The sequence below is a fragment of the Trematomus bernacchii genome, unplaced genomic scaffold (assembly GCF_902827165.1).
Source record: "Trematomus bernacchii unplaced genomic scaffold, fTreBer1.1, whole genome shotgun sequence".
NCBI lineage: Eukaryota > Metazoa > Chordata > Actinopteri > Perciformes > Nototheniidae > Trematomus > Trematomus bernacchii.
The window spans coordinates 13,206,966-13,226,061 of NW_022987689.1; the positions used below are offsets into that span (position 1 = coordinate 13,206,966).

The following is a 19,096-nucleotide window of genomic DNA, read 5'->3' on the forward strand; positions in this document are numbered from 1 at the left end:
GAGAAGAGGAAAAGGAATGCTGCGGTGCTCGTCCTCACCTCGGAACGATGTGTCAGATGGGAGGTGGGTGGGAGTCTGAGCCGAGCAGGGGGGGGGTTTAACAGCAGATTAGGAAGAAAGAGAGTCAATACAGGGAGAGCTGCGAGGAAGGAGTTAGGAGTTTAAATGGAAGAATATGTGATGACAAGATGGAGGAGAAGGCAGACAGAGAGAATCAGACAGATGAAGACGAGGAAGACGTGCCTATGAGAGGGCGGGGGGGAGAAAAAAGGGTAAGGCGCAAGAGGGAAGCTGGGTCATTAACAGCCTGCAAGTCAGGGTGCCGAGTGAAGCTGCCTGCTGCTTATCACTGCTTATTTACTGTCAGTCCCGCCGAGACCCCCAGCAATAAAAATATTTCTCTCCCTCTCACAGTCTCCCTCTATCTCCCCCACCATCCCCACCCTCGCCCCCACTTCTCATCATCAGCCGCTGTCTCTCTGCATTTCATTATACTCTCTCTCTCTCTGTCTCGCTCTTCCCCTCTGATCTCCCCACACATGTCCAAAGATGCAGGGCTAGGGAAATGCAAACACACACACACACGGACACACACACACACACACACGGACACACACACGGACACGTACAGCCTCCACGCCGCATAGCTTCCTCGCCTCGTCCTCGCTCTGGTTTGTGTCTGGAGGCCATGTCAGACCGTGTGTGTTGTTTGTTTTGTGCCTCTGACTCAGGTCTGCCTTATTCCAATTCGCACACACACATTTCCAAATACATACAGACAAACACATCCATAAAGATACACAAGTACAGAAAATCCGCCACATAGCAACACACACATTGACTAATCTTCCATGCATTTTAAATTGACGTCTTCCATGCAGTTGCTCTTTTTCTATGTTATTTTCTTTCTAGTGTATTTCCCCCCCCCTTGTGCCCGGTCAGCTCTGTTATTTACATATTGCTGATAATGATTGTACATATTGCTGCTAATAGATTTTTGATACAGCATGTGAGCAAGGCCACAGTGTAAGTAGCAGGTAATTGAAGAATTTGCATAACACTCTCCAGTCCTTAAACAGGGCTCTGCAGCAGTGCCCCCTAATGGCCAGAGGCTCGAACGTATGAAAACTCATGGTGGCTGATGGTTGAGGGAAATCAATTGACTAATCAGAAGCCAATCAGCGGCTACAATGATGGGCAATTAGAAGAAAGGGAAAAGACGCACTAAGTCTGATGGACGCTGATATTCAAAGTGCAAATCAGACATGTGTTGATTCAATAATAAAAGCTCAGTGTGTTTTGATTGCGAGAAGAAACTTTAAAAGCCAAGTATGACAAAGCCCCCATTTCACAACACCTCATTACACATGTGTACCGAATTTAACAGCATGAATGTAACAAAGTCGGATCAGTAGACTCAACACAAGGCATGTCACAACATCATTAATACGGGTAGTATCCCGATTCAGGAGGTTCCCTTTTGAGGTTGTTTTTTTCTTTCGGGGATGCTGCGAGCTGTGTAAGCCTGCTATTTGTGCGCCTTTCATTCCTCTTACCTGGGGGAGAAGCTCGCTCACGCATGTGTCAGTTTGCCGTTATTATTATTTCCATATGCTCTCACTTAAAACGGCTGGCTAATCCTCGGTCACACGCCAGCAGCACGCCCAGGATTATCTGTGTTTGTTTTCTCACGCGGAGGAGAGATTGCGTTAATCTCCTCAGAGGGGAAAGAAAGCAGAGAGAAAGCGGAAAAGAGAGACCAATGTCTTGCTCGTAAATTGAAAAAAAAACAAGGAAGACATGGGACATCTGAGAGTGAAATAAGACAAGAGACAAGTGACAGAGGGAAGGGCGGCAGAGGAAGAACAAAGTCAAAAGGGAGATTTAAAGTGTCTTTGTTCCGTCAACTCTGCCGTGGTGCTTGTTGGCAGAGATGTCCAAAGCGGCGTCTGTCATCAGACAAATGTGATGTGTGATCTTGATTTAGAATGCAAAAAATCTAGAAAGAACTCAAGCTGTCAAGGGCGGCAGGGTGCTGAGCACACACACAGATCTGTGGCACACACACTTAAGTGAGAACAATGTGCAATGCAGCTCATTTTACATCATTTATTAAAAGTCAGGCAGCGACCTCTGTGATTTGAAGTCTCCCCCTGCAGTAATGTACGTTTACTGTAATGCACGCATACATTCACACGCACACACACTTTTTCAATAGAGCGTGCATGCCTATGGGTCGTCCTCGCTGAGAAGAGAGAGATGTATTATGTATCTCCAGTCTACCATGCCGGTTAGCTAATTAATTTCTGCTAACTGTGAGGAGAATTTAAAAGGGAAATTGTATGGAGAAATTTGAATTTCAAAAAGGACTCTAGGAGCATTGCAGGACAGGAGAAGGTTATACTTGGAGAGCGTGTGGGTGGCAACATTAACAAAAGATAAGAGGGTTTGTTACTCCTCTATGTGCAAGGCTTGCTTGATCAGGGATAATACCAATTGGAGAAGAAAATGCCTATCACAATAGCACAACATCAAGTCTGTTAAACAGCAAGGTGTTGAATATATAATGATATGCAGGAAATGTTCAGATAAGGAGGCTGTATCTAGTGATGTTTTGGCCTTTGACACATACAGCATATTTAGCATTTAAAAATAGGTAAAAGACAGGTGAGGAGACGTCACTATAAGAGTTTGTTTAAATAGTAACTCTTTGTAACATTGCAGAGTTATTACACCATCTCTCCTGGTCCTGTTTTACAGAGCTGTCAGCACTTTGGACACTGTGGAGTATTAATGATTGACAACTGAAACTGCAGAATAGCGGTAGACTACAGTAGTAGAACTACTGCCTCTACGTCAAGTGAACTAGTTTTGACCGGGGGTGGGGTTGTATCAGGACTGAGGTCACTGTCCAACTATCAATTTAAGCTGGTGACAAAGACCCTGCTAAAACGTGAGCCATCACTGGATTGTATAGAATATATTGGAGTAAAAGTACAACATGTACCTCTGATTTGTAGTGAAGTAGAAGTACAAAGAAGCCAACATTATAAATACTCAAGTAAAGTACAACAGATGTGGAAGAAGTACTCAGATCTTGTACTTTAGTCAAAGTAGAAGTACCAGAGTGTCGGAATACTCTGTTACAAGTAAAAGTCCTGCATTCAAAATGTTACTAAAGTAAAAGAGTATTAGCATCAAAATATACTTAAAGTACCAAAAATAAAAGTACTCATTATGCAGATTGGTCCATTTCAGAATAATATGTATTATATGTTTTGATTATAATTATTGATGCATTAAAGTGTTGCAGCTAGTTTGAATGACTTTGTATACTGCAGGGTAGCTTGTGAATTTACTCCAGGTGTAACTAAAGTCTGATTTAAGTGTTGATTATATTAATACAAATCTGCAAAGTAACTAAAGTAGTTAATACATGTAGGTAAATAAATGTAGTGTAGTAAAACTACAAGATTTACCTCTGAATTGTATTAGGGTAGAAGTACTAAGTAGCATAACATGTAAATACTCAAGTAAAGTAAAAGTATCTTAAAATTGAGTAACTTAGTTACTGCTATGGTATTATTAACATTATATCAATATGTCCTTTTAAATACAGCAACACTTACACATCCCTAGTGTCCACTGTTGCATTTCTTGACAGCCAGATGTATGATCTAGGCTCTACAATGGCTGGAAATGGATGGAACTCATCAGTAAGACAGCGGGAGAGGAGAAACGATATGTCAGTGATCAGAGGGTAATGAGGGGGATGGTGCATGTCAGGATTCAAACACATTTGTGCAAAGGTCCTGTTCGAGCTAAAACGAGGTGTTAAGTTGCTCTTTAAGGTGTTCGTGTGCAAGTTCCAGCAGAGCACTGTGGGTGAAAACATTGGTGCGGAACGTTCACATCTGTTCACAGACGTGTAGCAGACAGAACAAAACATAAAAACAACAGTGGAGTCGCTGTGTGATAAGTGCTTCCTGTACGAGCCAATGAGCGGGTTTGTCAGAACTGGTCCCAACCGCACACACACAAGGGGGGAAAAGATGGGTGGGGGTTTGGTGATGGAGTGTGTGAGGTGGCGAAGGAGGGGGGGGACTGCTGTGATGGAGTGCTGGATGAGGGGAGGGAGGGGGGGGGGTGATGAGTGTGTGCTCACAGTGTAAGTGACACCTCTCCTCCTCAGACAGATTGTCTCTCTCTCCCTGTAATGGGGTCTCCGTTAGAGATCCCTTTCCCTCCGCCTACTCAACCTAAACCCCTCGTGAACACACACGCTCTCTCATCCCCCAGGACAATTCCTCTTGTTTATTTATCTTTTCTGCAGAGATATGGTCCAAATTGCCCACATTTCGATGTCATTTAACTCGCCCTTTTTCTCTGCGTAATCTTTAATCAATCTCCACCACTTTCTGAAACCGCTGATTTTCTGTAACGGTGTTTACGGCTCGGAATAAGAAAATAAATGGAAAAATAAAGATCAGAAAGGAAGTAGAGCGCTCGGGTGAAAGGATATATCAATATTCCCACTGCTGTTGGAATCCTCAGAATGATTATCCCATGTTTGAATCTGACAGAGAATATTCAGCATAGCCAGGGAGCCTATTTCTCCTCTGTCCAACATGGTGCTGTGTGCCAATCACACTGAGAGGATTCATACTGTATGCACACTTACTTAAGGACACACACACACTGAGGGAGGATTTCAGGACACCCGGGCTCAAAACAACCACTTGTACTTGCACACAAGCCCACACACCGACACTTCAAACAGGTATTTCTGACCCAGACCGAAACATGTTGCAAAATATAATCAACAGCAGGTGTATTTCAGGGTGTGTGAGACAGCATGAGATTACCCGAGTGTACCTCTGCCTTAGTATCATCTCAGCAAACCTGATCAGAGGCAATCTATTCGCTTCAGAGGAGTCCCGCTGGTGGGAGTGCGGGGGGGCAATCACACGGACACCTCAGACAAATAGGCTTCATAACTTCTCTGTAACTAACAATCTCTGGGGCCTGAGCCTTAATCCCAAATGAAATCTCTTATACCTGTGAAGATGCTGGGGTACAATGGAATTTTTAACGCTTCCCAGGTACATGTCCCTATTGCTATCGTTGTGTTGCCATGGAGATTGAGACGATGTTTTAAACAAGGGTGTTCTTTATGCAGTGAATGGTTCTGTTTTCAATTTCTAAGTAGGAAAGGATATTGCTTATGGCAACTATGTATCGACAATGCCTGAACCACTTCTGAAAGTAAATTCAAAAATCCATTCTGTATGTTCACAAAAGCAAGTTTTACTCCCACATGAGGTCTGAAAGAACTCCTACCAACATGTTTGTAACATAGAACAAACTACTCATTACCTGCCAGGTATCCACCAACGCAATTTCAAGAGTGTTGCCAACACCACACAATGCTCAATGTAAATATCCCAAACACCCCATGCTTCCATCCATCTGTGCTGTTTGTAGATAGCACTAATCTCACACTGCTCCTCGGAATACAGCCTCTTCCTTCAACACCCTGACAATGAAGCCCAAAGCTATATATCATTTAGTCTTAGCATGTCAAGAAGATCCCGACATCAACAGCAATATCAAACCCATATCCAAACATATAGTTACTTTATTGTCGTGGCTCTCAAGAAGCCTCTCAACTCTTTGAGCATCGGGAATCTCATTTGCAATGCTGTAACATCAACGCCTCATGAATGTCTCTCCTACTTCACACAGACCAAACATCTAAGCATCCACCCACATCAGCCTTCAAAGTAACACTTCAAAATTCAAAATGCTAGGTAGCCATGGTATTATTTACTCCAAATCATTTTTGGATGTTACCATTTTCTGGCCTCCGTAGCTGTTATCTGTTGGGATAATTCATTATTTTCCATCTCTCTGCTTTTGAAGTCTTCTGTAGAACATTTTGTGTGAAACTTTGAACCAAAAACGGGTAATTTGCATTATTTGCCACCAAAAAGTGTCAACAATTTCCTATTTCACAATGCCCTTCCAAACCTTAGACAAGGAGATGCTTCCATATTAAAATGTTTCAACCCATCGAACTAACTCTTATCCATTTTTCTCCCCAGCCTGTTGACTATGAGAGCCGGAGCTCCTACTCCTTCTCTGTGGAGGTTCTCAACCCCATAGTGGATCCTCGATTCTTGCGTCGAGGCCCCTTCAAGGACCGGGCCTCCATCAGAGTAGCAGTGCTCGATGCAGACGAGCCTCCGAGGTTCTCCAGAGCCAGATACCATATGGATGTTTCTGAAAACTGCCCGCCAGCCTGCACTGTGGGCCGGGTCAGCGCTGTAGACCCGGATACTGGTCTTACCAATAATATCAGGTACAGTAATAGCCATCTGTCCTCATATATTGTATAAAACTTCAGAACAACTTTTGTTTATGCTTGTTTTTAATATGTTTGTTAGCTTTCTTGCTATGGGTTAGCTAGCCAACTAGCTTAGCTCTTTTTGTACATGTTAAAACAACTTGAAAATGAATGAGCTTTAGAGGTGCTGGTTTATTTTGTTACCTTTATTTGTTGCCTTTTTTGTTACTGTTTTTCCTTTATTTTCCTGAGAGTAGTCAGCCCGTCTCTGTCCATTTCCCTCAGTTTACAACCTTTGTGCAAAGCTAAGCTAACCAGCTATTGGCTGTAGCTTCATTGAGCGTATCTCATCTAACTCTCAGGGGAAAAAAGGAAAAAGCACAGATCCCAAAGCACTCCTTTGAGTATACAAATATTAAATTCCATTTTTATCCACAACAAAGCTGCTGATTGAAAAACCAAAGACAAGTTGGTGCTAAGAGTTTCATTTTTTCCCGTTTATTTAATGTTTTTGAGGAGAGGATTTGTTTGAAGCGAGGGATTTAGAGTTGTTTGATTGAATTCAAACTTTGCTTTTCAACTAAAAGAAACAAAACACAACAGTAACAGCTCACCAAATAAATACAACCAAATGCTTACTCACTGTTCCCTTGATCTGACAGTAGCCATATACGTTTTTGAAGTCCTATCCTCTCTCTTCTGTTTGCAGTAGGTTTAGTCTGGGAGGGCGAGTGATTTGCCTGTAAAGCTGTGTCCCAATTAGCACGGGCAAAAGTGCTGAGAGTGAGCGTGTGGGGAGGAATGACAGTTGGTATATTCATAGAGATATTTAGATAATCGGTGGCACTTCAAAAGAGCTCCTATCAGATGCGATAATCTCCATATTAATTCTTTGGCCATTTGAAAGCAGACTTCCTTATCGCTCCCTCACACACTTGCCCTGTGTGCTTCTTTCCCTCTGCACCCCACTGCCATCTCGGCTTTCTTCTTTCCGTCACTTCTTCTTTCTATACATCTCTCTGCCCCTTCATCATTTAACTTTTTCTCAACACAACTATCTTTCTCCTCCCACCCTACTTTCTCTTCTTCAGGTTCTCTATTGATCCTCAGTCGGACCCAGAGGCTCTGTTTCGTATCACCCCAGACACCGGCCTCATCACCACCGCCATGGAGCTGGACCGCGAACGCGACCATTGGCACAACATTACTGTCATCGCTACGCAAAGAGGTCAGAGGTCGCTCTCACTTGACGCTAAGATATCCTTAGAGCTTGTCAATTGGATTGTTACTGTTATTTGGAGCTAAAACTCTTCAATGAAACCTACATTTTTCTACCACTGACACCGGCACTCACTGATGAGCATAAGGGTTTAAGAGATTTGAGGAAGTGTAAATTGTACGGAAACTGAAAAGCACAGTATCTACTGTGAGATGAAGTCCACTAAGCGGCTTAGCACTGGAATCATCAAGCCATGAGGGGAATGCTGTTTGGCGCCACAAGTAGTTTGTTACAGCTTGCCTGAGGATCAATGGATCTATACTGTGTGATATCGAATGCTGCGATAGATCTCTTCTCATAAGGATTCAACTGGAAACAAAGAATTAAAGCGACAAATCGATCGCAACCAGTGCTTTACAGAGAACAGTAAACACCTTTCAGATAAAAGGCAAGGCCTTTCTACAAACCCTGAGGCCCTCCAACGGTTATGTTTCAATCAGTAAAGACACAACAAATGAACAAAGGGGGACAGATTAAAGGACATTCACATGGTCTATTTAGTAGATACTCTCAAGCTTTCAATCATGATCACGGTTAAGTTGTTTTGTCAACTGCTGTTTCCAAGGTCAAGACTTTGAAACAAAGATATTCTGTGTGTTAATAAACAAACACGTTTTGGTATTGGTCCTGTTAAGTACATCAATTCAAAATGGTAAAAACCCTGGAAGCCATTTGAAGATCCCCTGGGGACATTTAGTTGTTGCCTTGACAGTAGGGAAAAGGAAGAGTGACTGACAGCATGAGAAACAAAACACCTAATGTGTTTTGTTTAAAACAAGATGGATGGCAATTTTGTATATATTTGTTGTTGTCAACAAATGCAAAGAAGAGCTAAACTAACCTCTCTAAATGCTTTTCGATTTCCATAATGTGGCCCATTGTTTCCCTAAAAGGTCATGAATATATAGTTTCCTTCTTTTAAATGGCTGAATAATCTTATTTAACAGCTGGGAGTTATATAGCTTCTGGTAAACCTCACTCGAACAAGAGAAATAGTGCATTTGTTGGGAAGTGTTTTCAGCCACGGAATAACTCCAGTGAGTATTAATAGAATATTCTTCCACATGTTACAAACCCTATGAAAACACCAATGTTACCAATAACACCAGATGTTTTACAGGAAAACATATGACAATTACGTTCAAACTAATTGTATTTTAACGCCGGATGACTGTGTGATTGGCCCCTCCGGTCGAGTGTTCTCTGCAGGGCGGGATGTTTCCCAACAACGATTGGACAGAACCATTGGCAGATCGCCTTGTTAACATTATCAGGTTCCTTAATAACACTGGGTTTAAATGCGTGATACTTTTACACCTTAATATCAGCCATTGTGTTGTTGGTCCACTCTCTGTTTCGTTATTCGAGCAATATGAGTCTTGCTCCTCTGTTCTGCTCTGCTCTCTTAAGGTATTTTTATTTGATGAACCTGGGCTCCTAGTAGAAAATGAACCAAATAGGTTTTATTTCTTTAAAAAAAAGGAAATCGACGGCCGTGGTGATTGGCAAGTAATGGATTCCTGGTATGCCTGAACGCCCAGTAACACCGGTAACACCTGCTAACTAGCTGCAAACCTAATAGTGGACTGACTCAAAATAGACTTCAAGATCAATGTTCCCGATATGGACATAAAACACATCAACTAATCAAAAAGGATGGCCATTTTAGAAAACAATGAATCTCTATGGTACAAAAAAGACAATATATTAGACTTTGAATATACTGAGAATACTTGTTATGATGATCAATTGGATTTTGGTGTTTTGATTGGATTTGTTGACACCATCAAAATATAGCACATCAGAAGATCAACTGGGATTATCATTGGTTGGCAATGCTACTTGTTCAGGTTCTGTCAACTCCTATTTGTGTCAGATTTTGTACCAATAACCAAATCTGAGGTTTTTGTGCAGAAGCCGATGGTGTTGGATGATTAGAAAACACTCAGATGCTTACAAGAAAGCACTACAAATGACTGCCTTCTTCTGATAAGGGTGCCAGATCACAAAATGCTGATACATGCGGGTCACTTTTGAAGGCATCATCAAACAACCACATTTTTTTGTTGTTGTCAGGATGTCTTTTAATTAACACGAGTCTCCTGGCACATTCTAAAAGTCATTCTTGGCAGGTCCCAATCCATTATTAGGGATCCCTGTCTCAGCCCTTTGAAAACTCAATCAAAGTAGTTGGTGTAAAAGTGCGAATATTGATGGAGAATGCTGACCGATGGCTGCTGTGTTCAAGGAGAGGAAGTTGTTTTCCTGCCAAGTCTTGCTCTGGACAGACTTAATCTTTACTTAAATCTACTCAGGGCTCCTCGTGGCGGCGGTGTCGGTAGGACTGGGATGGCAGCACAGCTAGTACCTGTCTTGAATAATGAGCTCGATCTAATAAACAGACAGTTGACATAAACCGCAGTAGGAGTCCTGCCATGGCCACGGGCATGCCAGAGCACCCAGAAGCATTACAGCGAGAGCTCATTTTCAGCTTTTCAGGGGCTGGAAGCAGTCGCTGTCATCTGTGACACAGTGTTACTGCTCTAGGTTTGAGAACATGGTGTGGGAGTGTTTGTGTTTGTGTCTTAATTTAAAGTGTGGCCCAGTGTGTCTCAGGCTCGGCTGCTTAAATAAATGACTGGATGTGGGTGCTTGTGAGCCAGGATCCTGCCTGAGCCCTACACAAGAGCAGCCTAAAATGTAATGGTGAATGTTCAGCTCAGAGTGCGTTTCAAGCGTGGCTGTGAGAACTTCATCTTCAAGTGTGTAGATATCCAAGTGAATTGGGTATGGGACACCCTCTGCCAATCCGTTTAAACTTCGCTCTTGTGTGACTGCATGCAGATTGACTGCTTTCTACATCCCTCCTCGGCTCCCTCTCTCTTTTTTCTTCGAAACACACACTCGACGCTGTGAGATGCTTTGGCTAAGAATGGAACAGTTTGATGTGGAAAAATGTGACTGCTATGGGAGCAGCAGTGGTACTCCAGCTGGGAGCCTGTGAGCTGTAACACAATCCAAATTAAACTAAATGCTCTGCTGCTGTGTATTTCGCCAATTTTGTTCTCGCTAATGTGATACGAGTGCTGTTGAAGTTTCCGGACAAAGACCGGAAAGCTTGATCCCACCTGAGGTCAATTGAATGGATTTAATGGATACAGTACATGGCACCTCTGTGGTAAAACACTACTGATTGTTGCATTGGGGAATTGTATTCATACATTTATTTCCAAACACAGTTTTCTGCTGGCATCTTCGAGGGTTGTATTGTAAACTGCCTGTTTCTGATTGGCTCTTTCAGACAATCCCAGCCAGGTGTCAAGAGTTCTGGTTGCAATAGAGACACTGGACCTGAATGACAACGCACCTGAACTTGACCGGCAATACTCAACAGCCATGTGCGACTCGTCCACCATCGGGCAGGTCAGTATGTGTTTAATGTCAATGTGTTTGCCTGCATGTTACAATACAAAGATGTTAAGCCACTACATCTATAAAATAACTCCTGGAACAAGCTTTTGTGTGTCGGAAAATGGGACAATCCCAGTGGAAATTGGTGTGGTATATCCTCCTTTTTCTCCTGCAGGAACTTGACAAAATATAATTGGATGTATATTCGTTGTAACAGGTTCTGTTTTGGTCTTCGCGCTTTTCCAACCACCCTGGGAATAATTCCCAGAGACTATATTTTTACACTCCTGTGGTTATACTAAATGCAGGTTCCGGTTTCTCTTAAGTGGCTGGCAGTGCAGAACATTGTGATTTGTCAAGAAGGTATAAAAGAAGCTAGTTTCAAAACCTTACAAGGTGTTCAAGGTTATGGGAAGTCCCAGGTTGTCAAGTTCTTGTATTGTGAATCAATGAATCTACCACAGTGTCTTTCATAATATATAAAAACATGTTCAAGTCCTGCACATCTGGGTTTGATATCTTTGTTTTTCTGTTAGAGTCAAACGTTGGGGATGTTGGTTCGCTTCTTTCATTCAGGCTGAAATATCTTCACAACTTCTGGATGGGTTGTCACAAAATGGTGTACAAACATTCATAGTCCCCTTAGGATGAACCTTTTGTGATCCCTTAACTTTAATTTAGCGCCATCATTGGATACTTACTCAAATGTACACTCTAATACATGTAAACAGGTGAAAATCCCTTTAGGGAGCTATAGTTTGTCTTTACTGCTAAAATGCTACGCAAAATCCTAGTCCACGTAAACTCAATCTTTTTAAACATTTAGTTTTTCCTTTGTTCTCAAACGTAATAAAAACACACCAAAATGATGATATTAGGGATGCACCCATATAAAAAATGTCTGCCAGTGCTGATGTTTGGAGTAACAATTGTACCGATGCTAATGTTTTACTGTATACTGTAATAGTAGGATAAAGCTGACTAGGCCAGCCTATCCCTTTAAGAGAGAGAGGTGGGGGGATACGTGTGGCGCGTGCATGTATAGAGCAGGCGAGAGAGAAGATGAGCGAGCGTAGAACGTTTCTGGAAGTTAACAGGAGTAGCAGCAGTATAACAAAGTCACAAATATAAAACAACGGCCTCCCAAGAACATAGAATGTTGGATTTCATTTATCGATCCTGCAGACACCCGCTACACGGGAAGTCCTGCAGCATGCCCCCCCCCCCCCTGCAGCAGCTCCTCACAGAGGAGAGGAGAAGAGAGGACACCCCCCCCCCCCCCCCCCCCCCCTCTGAATGACTTTAAAGTTACAGCAGACCCACAATCATAGATTTAAAAACAACGACGCTAGCACGACTTTGTGGCAACTCACAATGAACATAACCACGTACAGTTTAATGTCACAAGCCAAAAACACTCATAAACAAAGTTTCCGAACATGAAGGAGTTTTACAAAAGAAGGCCCTAAAACCCAGTTTGCTTGTGGCTTGAAAGGCCAAAATGCTTAGAAAACCGCTATCAAAATACCCGTGTTTGTGTGGACGAGGCATAAGAAGGTGAATCTGGTAAACATATTCCTGCTAATTCTAAATGAAAACAACATGGCCGATGTGTAAACTTACACAGTCATGCCTCCTAAAGAGAAACATACAGTACTTCAAATCTGTTTCCATTCAAAAACGGAAGCTCCATCTTCATGCCTATTCATGCATAGAAGCACATACACTTTAGCTGTACCAAGCTGTATCTGTTCAGATATGGCAGCATGCAGCTACATTCACCATCAAGACAAGTGAACCCTCCCTGGCCTCTTATCGGAACGGAGCAGCTATTCACATTGCAATTAATCCCGCTCAGACTGTCTCCATCCGTTTTGTTTTATTTGTGTTTCTTTTTTTTGTCTTACTTACTTGATCCTATCTCAATTATAGAAATGATCTCAGCGCTCCTCAATCTCTCCCCAGAAACCCTTGTTTGCTCTCTCTTTTCCTCTCGTCAATCTTCAGTATTCCACGCTGGCTCCATTCGCCTTGATTTGGTGTCTTGGCCCATCTGTTGTTTTAGCTGGTGTTTTTTCATTGCTCCGCTTGTGTCTTTGTTGTTTTTTCGCCACTAAATCTGTGATTCTATGGCAGCGACGTTGATTTGTTTTCCTTCTGTGATGTTCACATTTGTGTTTGTGTACACAGCGAGTGGGGGGGACAGGTCAAAGAAGAACGATTATGATATCGCCGAATGTGTTAGGATTGTGCGTGCACTTCTCTGTATGACAAGCCATTAGCGCCAGAGCGGGGTTTGAATATTCACCCAGCAACGGATAACATAATGCCACTGTACAAAACAAATGTTCTCAAGGCCTGGAGACAGTGACTAACTCAGAGAGCATGCGGCACCCTTCATCTCGGCATTCAGTCTGGTAACAAGCACTCGAAAGCATTTTTTGAAATACGTCTTGCATAATGACGCCCGGAGTTTTTCATTAAAAATAAATTACCCATCAGCTTAGGCTGCAGGAGATTTTTTTTCCTGATTAATCTTCCTTACGATTGCCAATGTAGACTCGGTCGCAGATGCTTTTACTAAATTGAAAGCCACACCACATTGTATCTTTGAAAGGCGATTCACGTCAAACACGGTTATTTATTGGGTGTGAGCATCAGACACAGTTCACCCGTGTCTCCATACTAATTGTTTGGCTTGTTTTCCTGCTGACGTCGGCTAATGGTTTGTAGCTAAAAGCACTCTGTGTAACTGTTTCTCTCTGCTGCCCACTAATACACACACACACACACAAACACACATATCCCCCTCCCCTCACCCAATCTCCTCTGCTCTCTCTATCTCCTGCTTTCAGGTGGTGCAGGTGTTGCGGGCGATTGATAGAGATGAGGGGGGGAATGACAGCACTGTGTATTTCAGCATCCCTCCAGAGTCCAGCGCTGCCCTCAACTTCAGCGTCAGGGACAGCGGAGGTAGGCACTCAATCTTTCCCTTTCTCTGTATATCTCTTTCATTCCTTTTGTTGTGTTCCCTTGGCGGACGTTTTTTTTAAGGCTCTTAATCCCATGTTTTCTTTCCGCTTTTCTCTTCCCATCTTCGTCCTCTCTGTTATTTATTTTCCTTCTTCTCTCCCCCTCAGACCCCTCTTCTCTCCACCTTCCCCTTTTTTCTGTCTCTGCCTCTCTCTTCCGCCATCCATCTCCAAACTCCGGTGGCCCCATTGTTTTGCTTTGTTATCCTCCTCTCTTTCAATCGTCCCCCTTGTTTGCCTTCCCCTTATCCTCTGCGTCCATCCTCTCCTCCCCACAACCAGCTATACTTACCATTTACAAGGAAAAGCTTTTGAAGAAATCAGAGCTGCTTCACTTGATTTATTCTTAGTATTTGTTTCTTGTGCATTCTCCGCTGTCTTACAGCCATTTTCCTGCACGAATACACAAGTGCAATAACACACATATTCATAATGCAGAACAGCTCAAATGCGGAAACATACACTTTAAATTCAAGGATGTACTGCTCATTATTTGCTAAAGTTCATAGACATGTTGTTTTTACCCACAAATATATATATTGTGCGATTGCACATAACCCTGGGAGTTTTTCTCGTTAACACACGCAGGTATGTTTTCAGTCAGTGTCTCACACCAAAACACATTTTGTATATTCCTAAAGCCTAATAAACATGCTGAATAATACATACAAAATTTGCCAAGCTGACATTTTGGAATATTTTGAAACCTGCATCATTTGCTGGGCAGTCCATGGCCAATTACATAAGCCAGCAGTCCTCTTCTTTATTCACCTCTCACTGTTTGGCTACATTACTTGATGCATTCCAGGACTATCAATCAGTACAATGTGAATCGTTGTGTAAATGTACTAGTTACAAACATTTTCAAAACTTTTCATTTCGATTTTTGGAGAACTTTGGAGGAGCGTAAGAAACCTCTGGCCGTCCCATTCTGCTAAACGCATTACAATAACACCTTGAGGGAATTTCAGTACACTTTACAAAAATGTCTACCGCACTTATTTGTATTTTCACAAGGTTAGAATAAATCACAAAACATGTTTCCGAAATAACTCAATAATTCATATCCTAATTATTGCATTTTCACACAAATGTCTAATAGAATTAAATAATAAAGGGATGACAATTTGGACTGAAATGGATTTAAACCTCAACTTGACGGCAAGGTGTTAGCTCTATTTGACTTAAATCTGATATCGTATATAGCATAGCATGATTTTTAATCCAGGTAGATGGTAAACAGCAAAACAAATTGTGCAATAAATTAACAACAATAAAAGAGAATGTGACCAATGTGTATTTAAATGAAGCAATAAAAAGCGAATCCTGTACACTAAACGAATACTGCTTATTGTAATAATATAAAAAATATGTGAGCTGTTAACAGATGAATGCTATAAACATATAAAAGTGAAGGCATTTCCCATTGGCCTGCACATTTTTATTTAACTTGGCTAACTTGAGCAAACCTGCTTCATTAAACTGTGAATCTGGAGGATAGACTGGCTGACATGTTTAATCAAAGGCCTCTTTGATGTGTCACCCGACAGTAGAACAGAGACAAAGAAGAACATGTTCTGTTCTCATGTGGACAGCTTGTCTGACAAAAGCACGCTTCATTATTTACTTTGTTGGAAAACGTCACCGATTTGATCTGGGATTCAGATCAGAGAGGATAGTTTTGACGATTCAGTTATGTTAATACGACTTTGCACCGCCTCTCATGCTTTAAATATCTTACAAACTATGTTTTTGTGCCATCTTATTTGTGGGCAGAACTTTTTGTAGCTTTTTATACTTAATTTAAATCTAAAAGAATGTCCCCCGCAGAGACCCTTCACAGCTAATGCCCAACACTAAGAGGAATCAGACCAATAGAGCTCTCTGTCCTTTTAACCCAGAAAACAGACATCCTTTATTAGTCCCACAGCGGGAAAATGTGCAGTGTTACAGCAACGGGTCAGTTCAGATACAGAAGCCGAATTAAAGTTATTAGACTAACATTAAATAAAGAGGCAGCATATGTCAATAAAATGAAATCCAAAATACAAGTTAACATATAAAACTGTTGAAGTAGCAGCCAGTGATAACATTAATACATTGTAGAAAAGGTGTATATTGAACATAACAGTGATTATCTCTTCAACAAAACAACCCAAGGTAGTGAAGCAGCAGCCAGTATAATCAAAACGAGATTGTCAAATTGTTTTTATTGCATATAACAAGGGTTATTGCACAACAGTGTTTTATAGTACTTTTTGGAATGGTGGTCTACTGAACCAAAGACCTGTGTGCTAATAATCTGTTTCATAAGTGAAAACATACCTGAGACTTGAATCAATCACCTATCTATTGGACATTTGCAAACGTGAGCACTGTGATGTTTGGGGATCATTTAACACAGCGTGCCGTTAAAGAGGCCCTATTGTACTTTTTAGGGGTTTCCCCTTTCCTGTAGTGTTACATAGGTTGTTGTGCATCTAAGTGGTCTGTTAAGGCTAAAATCCCCGTGTTCCCTCCAGAGGGAGCTTCTCCCCCCCCTGCCTGAAACGCTTCCATTGGACTCCTATGTTTACTTCCGTAACATACTGACATCACTCACGCATCTATTGGCTAGCGTTCCAACACATTGTACATGATTTGCTAAGGGGCGGGACATCTCTTATTGGTTGATCAATCATAACAGAGCCGGCCCGCTAACCAATCAGAGCAGACTGGTGAAAAGAGGTGCTGCAGCACAGGCAGTATGAGGAAAATAAAGACCTTTTTGAACTTTAAAGGTCACCTGTTATGCAAAATCCAATTTTTAATACATTTTCTACATCAACATGTGTCCCCTATGTGTAAAGGGATTCTGAAAGTTTCAGGAAAAAAGATTCTCTCACTTTTTGTCCTGATCCATTTATATAAAAACCTGTCTGAAAATGAGCTGATCAGATTTTGGCCACTTTATGCTGCGTTCACACCGGACGCGATGCGACTATTCGCTTCGCTCTAATCGCTCCTATCGCATCGCTCTAAACGCTGGAGTTTCACCGCGGCTGCCAGCTGTGTTTACTCGCATCATTCAAACAAGACGCGCTGGCTCGGGAGCTACAACTACAACAAATGAACATATTTTACCGTGATTAAATTGTAATACACGTTTCTAAATGATGCCGAAGTAACAACATACTGATACCGGTTAGTAACAACCATGAATTAATGCTTTGACAAGTCTGCAGACAAGACGGCAGGCAAAACACCTTTTAAAATGCTTGTTTTCTGAATGAAGATCGGGTCAACTAGGCTAAGCTAACGTTGTATATGCTCATTCCACACTCATAACAACGGCCTACAGACATAAATAAAGCAGCGACTGTATTCGCCATGACACAGACAGTCTGTGGTTTGTACTTGTTTAACTTTTGTCCAGTTTCTGAACGGATATGAGGAGCTGTGTGCTAACTGCTAACAGCTAACGGCTGATGTTGTGTGGTTGAACGTCAGTGACGGCAGGCTGAGATCCTCACCGCTGATTGGCTTCCGCGAGAACGCGTCACGTGAATTTGACGCTCGAGTTGAAAAAATTGAACTCTCGCGTTTAACGCGGCACCGTTCAATCGCCTCAATCGCGTGATTCGCGCCGCGTCCACCGCTTCATGCGCACCGTCGGAGCGAATTCGCGTCTGTCCGCGTCTCTGCATTGACTTTACATGTAATCGCGCCGCCCCCAAACATCGCATCGCGTCCGGTGTGAACGCAGCATTATGATTTCATAACGATTTTTTGGCTTGTGTAACCATTAGCCAATCACCAACCAAGGTAACCTCCCCCCCACCTTATCACCTGAATCTCCTCCTAGAGCACCTTTGTGTTATTTTTAACCAAATATCTCTCAGAGGGGTGTGGGGAGTGGCTCCTTATTTTCATCTAAAGTAACAGACAGAGAATCAGCACTTTTGAAACAGAGGGGATTATGGGATGCTGCAATGATCTGTTTGGTATTTCAAGCCAAACACTTCAGAGACATGTTTTGTATATATCTGAGACCTATAATAAAGTAATGAAAAACAGTATAATAGAGGACCTTTAAAGCATGTAAACATGTCATAGAAGCTCAAAATACAGTTTTAAACCTGAAAATGAGCATAATATGTCCCCTAACAACAAATGACTTGTCTTCCTTCTTCAGGCCCCACAGCCAGCCTGGTGCTGCTGTCCCAGCTCCAGCCTCTGTCCCGCTCCGCCTCCTCCACCCTAACGTTCCATGTGCCGCTGGTCCTGAGGGACGGCACGTCGGGCCTCACCAGCAGCGGGACGGTCACCGTGTCCGTCTGTCCCTGCCTGAGAGGAGGGGCGCGGGCCGGGGACAAAGACAAGGACAAACAGAGTGAGGGCGAGGGCGAGGGCGAGGGCGAGTGGGACTGGGAGAGAGAGGCGGTGTGTCTCCCTCAGCAGTCCTCCCTCCCCTCCCCCGGCCTCAGCACCGCCGCCCTGCTGGCTATCCTGGCCTGTGTCGCCACGCTACTGGGTAAATACTTTATTACATATAGTATACTATTAAATAATGGTGTCAATCAGTTAACAATTGAATCTTGATCATCACAAAAATAATCTGTTATAAATAATACTTTATCACAAGTTTAAAATACTAGTATTTACATATTGTTAGGGAGATAAAACAAAAACACTTGTGATGTTGTACTGAAACAAGAAATGACAAACCGGTAAGAGAAGGGTTTTACTTTATTAAACATTTCTGAAATAATTGGCATGAAGTTCATCTATTTTCCGATACTTGGCTTAAGCATGGATACAGCTGCTTTCTCAGAGAGCTGCTGGGACCTCCCTCTGTATAATGTGTGCTACACAGGGCCTATTATGTCTGCTTCTATGATATTGTCAGCACCACCTGTTCCTACAGTAGTTACCTTGTCTGCTTTCTCCAACTCCTGTGCAACAAGAAACTGGCGCATGCTTCAGCAATATGACTTCCACCGTTTTCACGACACCTAAAGGGAACGAGTGCAATTGCCCTTTGTCATG

The 19,096-nt window shown here is 42.4% G+C and overlaps 1 protein-coding gene across 1 annotated transcript in view; it reads left to right on the plus strand.

Annotated features, from left to right (window-relative positions):
- LOC117489004 overlaps positions 1-19,096 on the plus strand; it is a 158,690-nt gene that overhangs the window by 125,059 nt on the left and 14,535 nt on the right. The window contains exons 7-11 of the mRNA XM_034138220.1: positions 6,105-6,361; positions 7,438-7,574; positions 10,927-11,048; positions 13,892-14,009; positions 18,243-18,581. Coding sequence (XP_033994111.1) covers positions 6,105-6,361; positions 7,438-7,574; positions 10,927-11,048; positions 13,892-14,009; positions 18,243-18,581 — 973 coding nt within the window. The remainder of the gene's footprint in view (positions 1-6,104; positions 6,362-7,437; positions 7,575-10,926; positions 11,049-13,891; positions 14,010-18,242; positions 18,582-19,096) is intronic.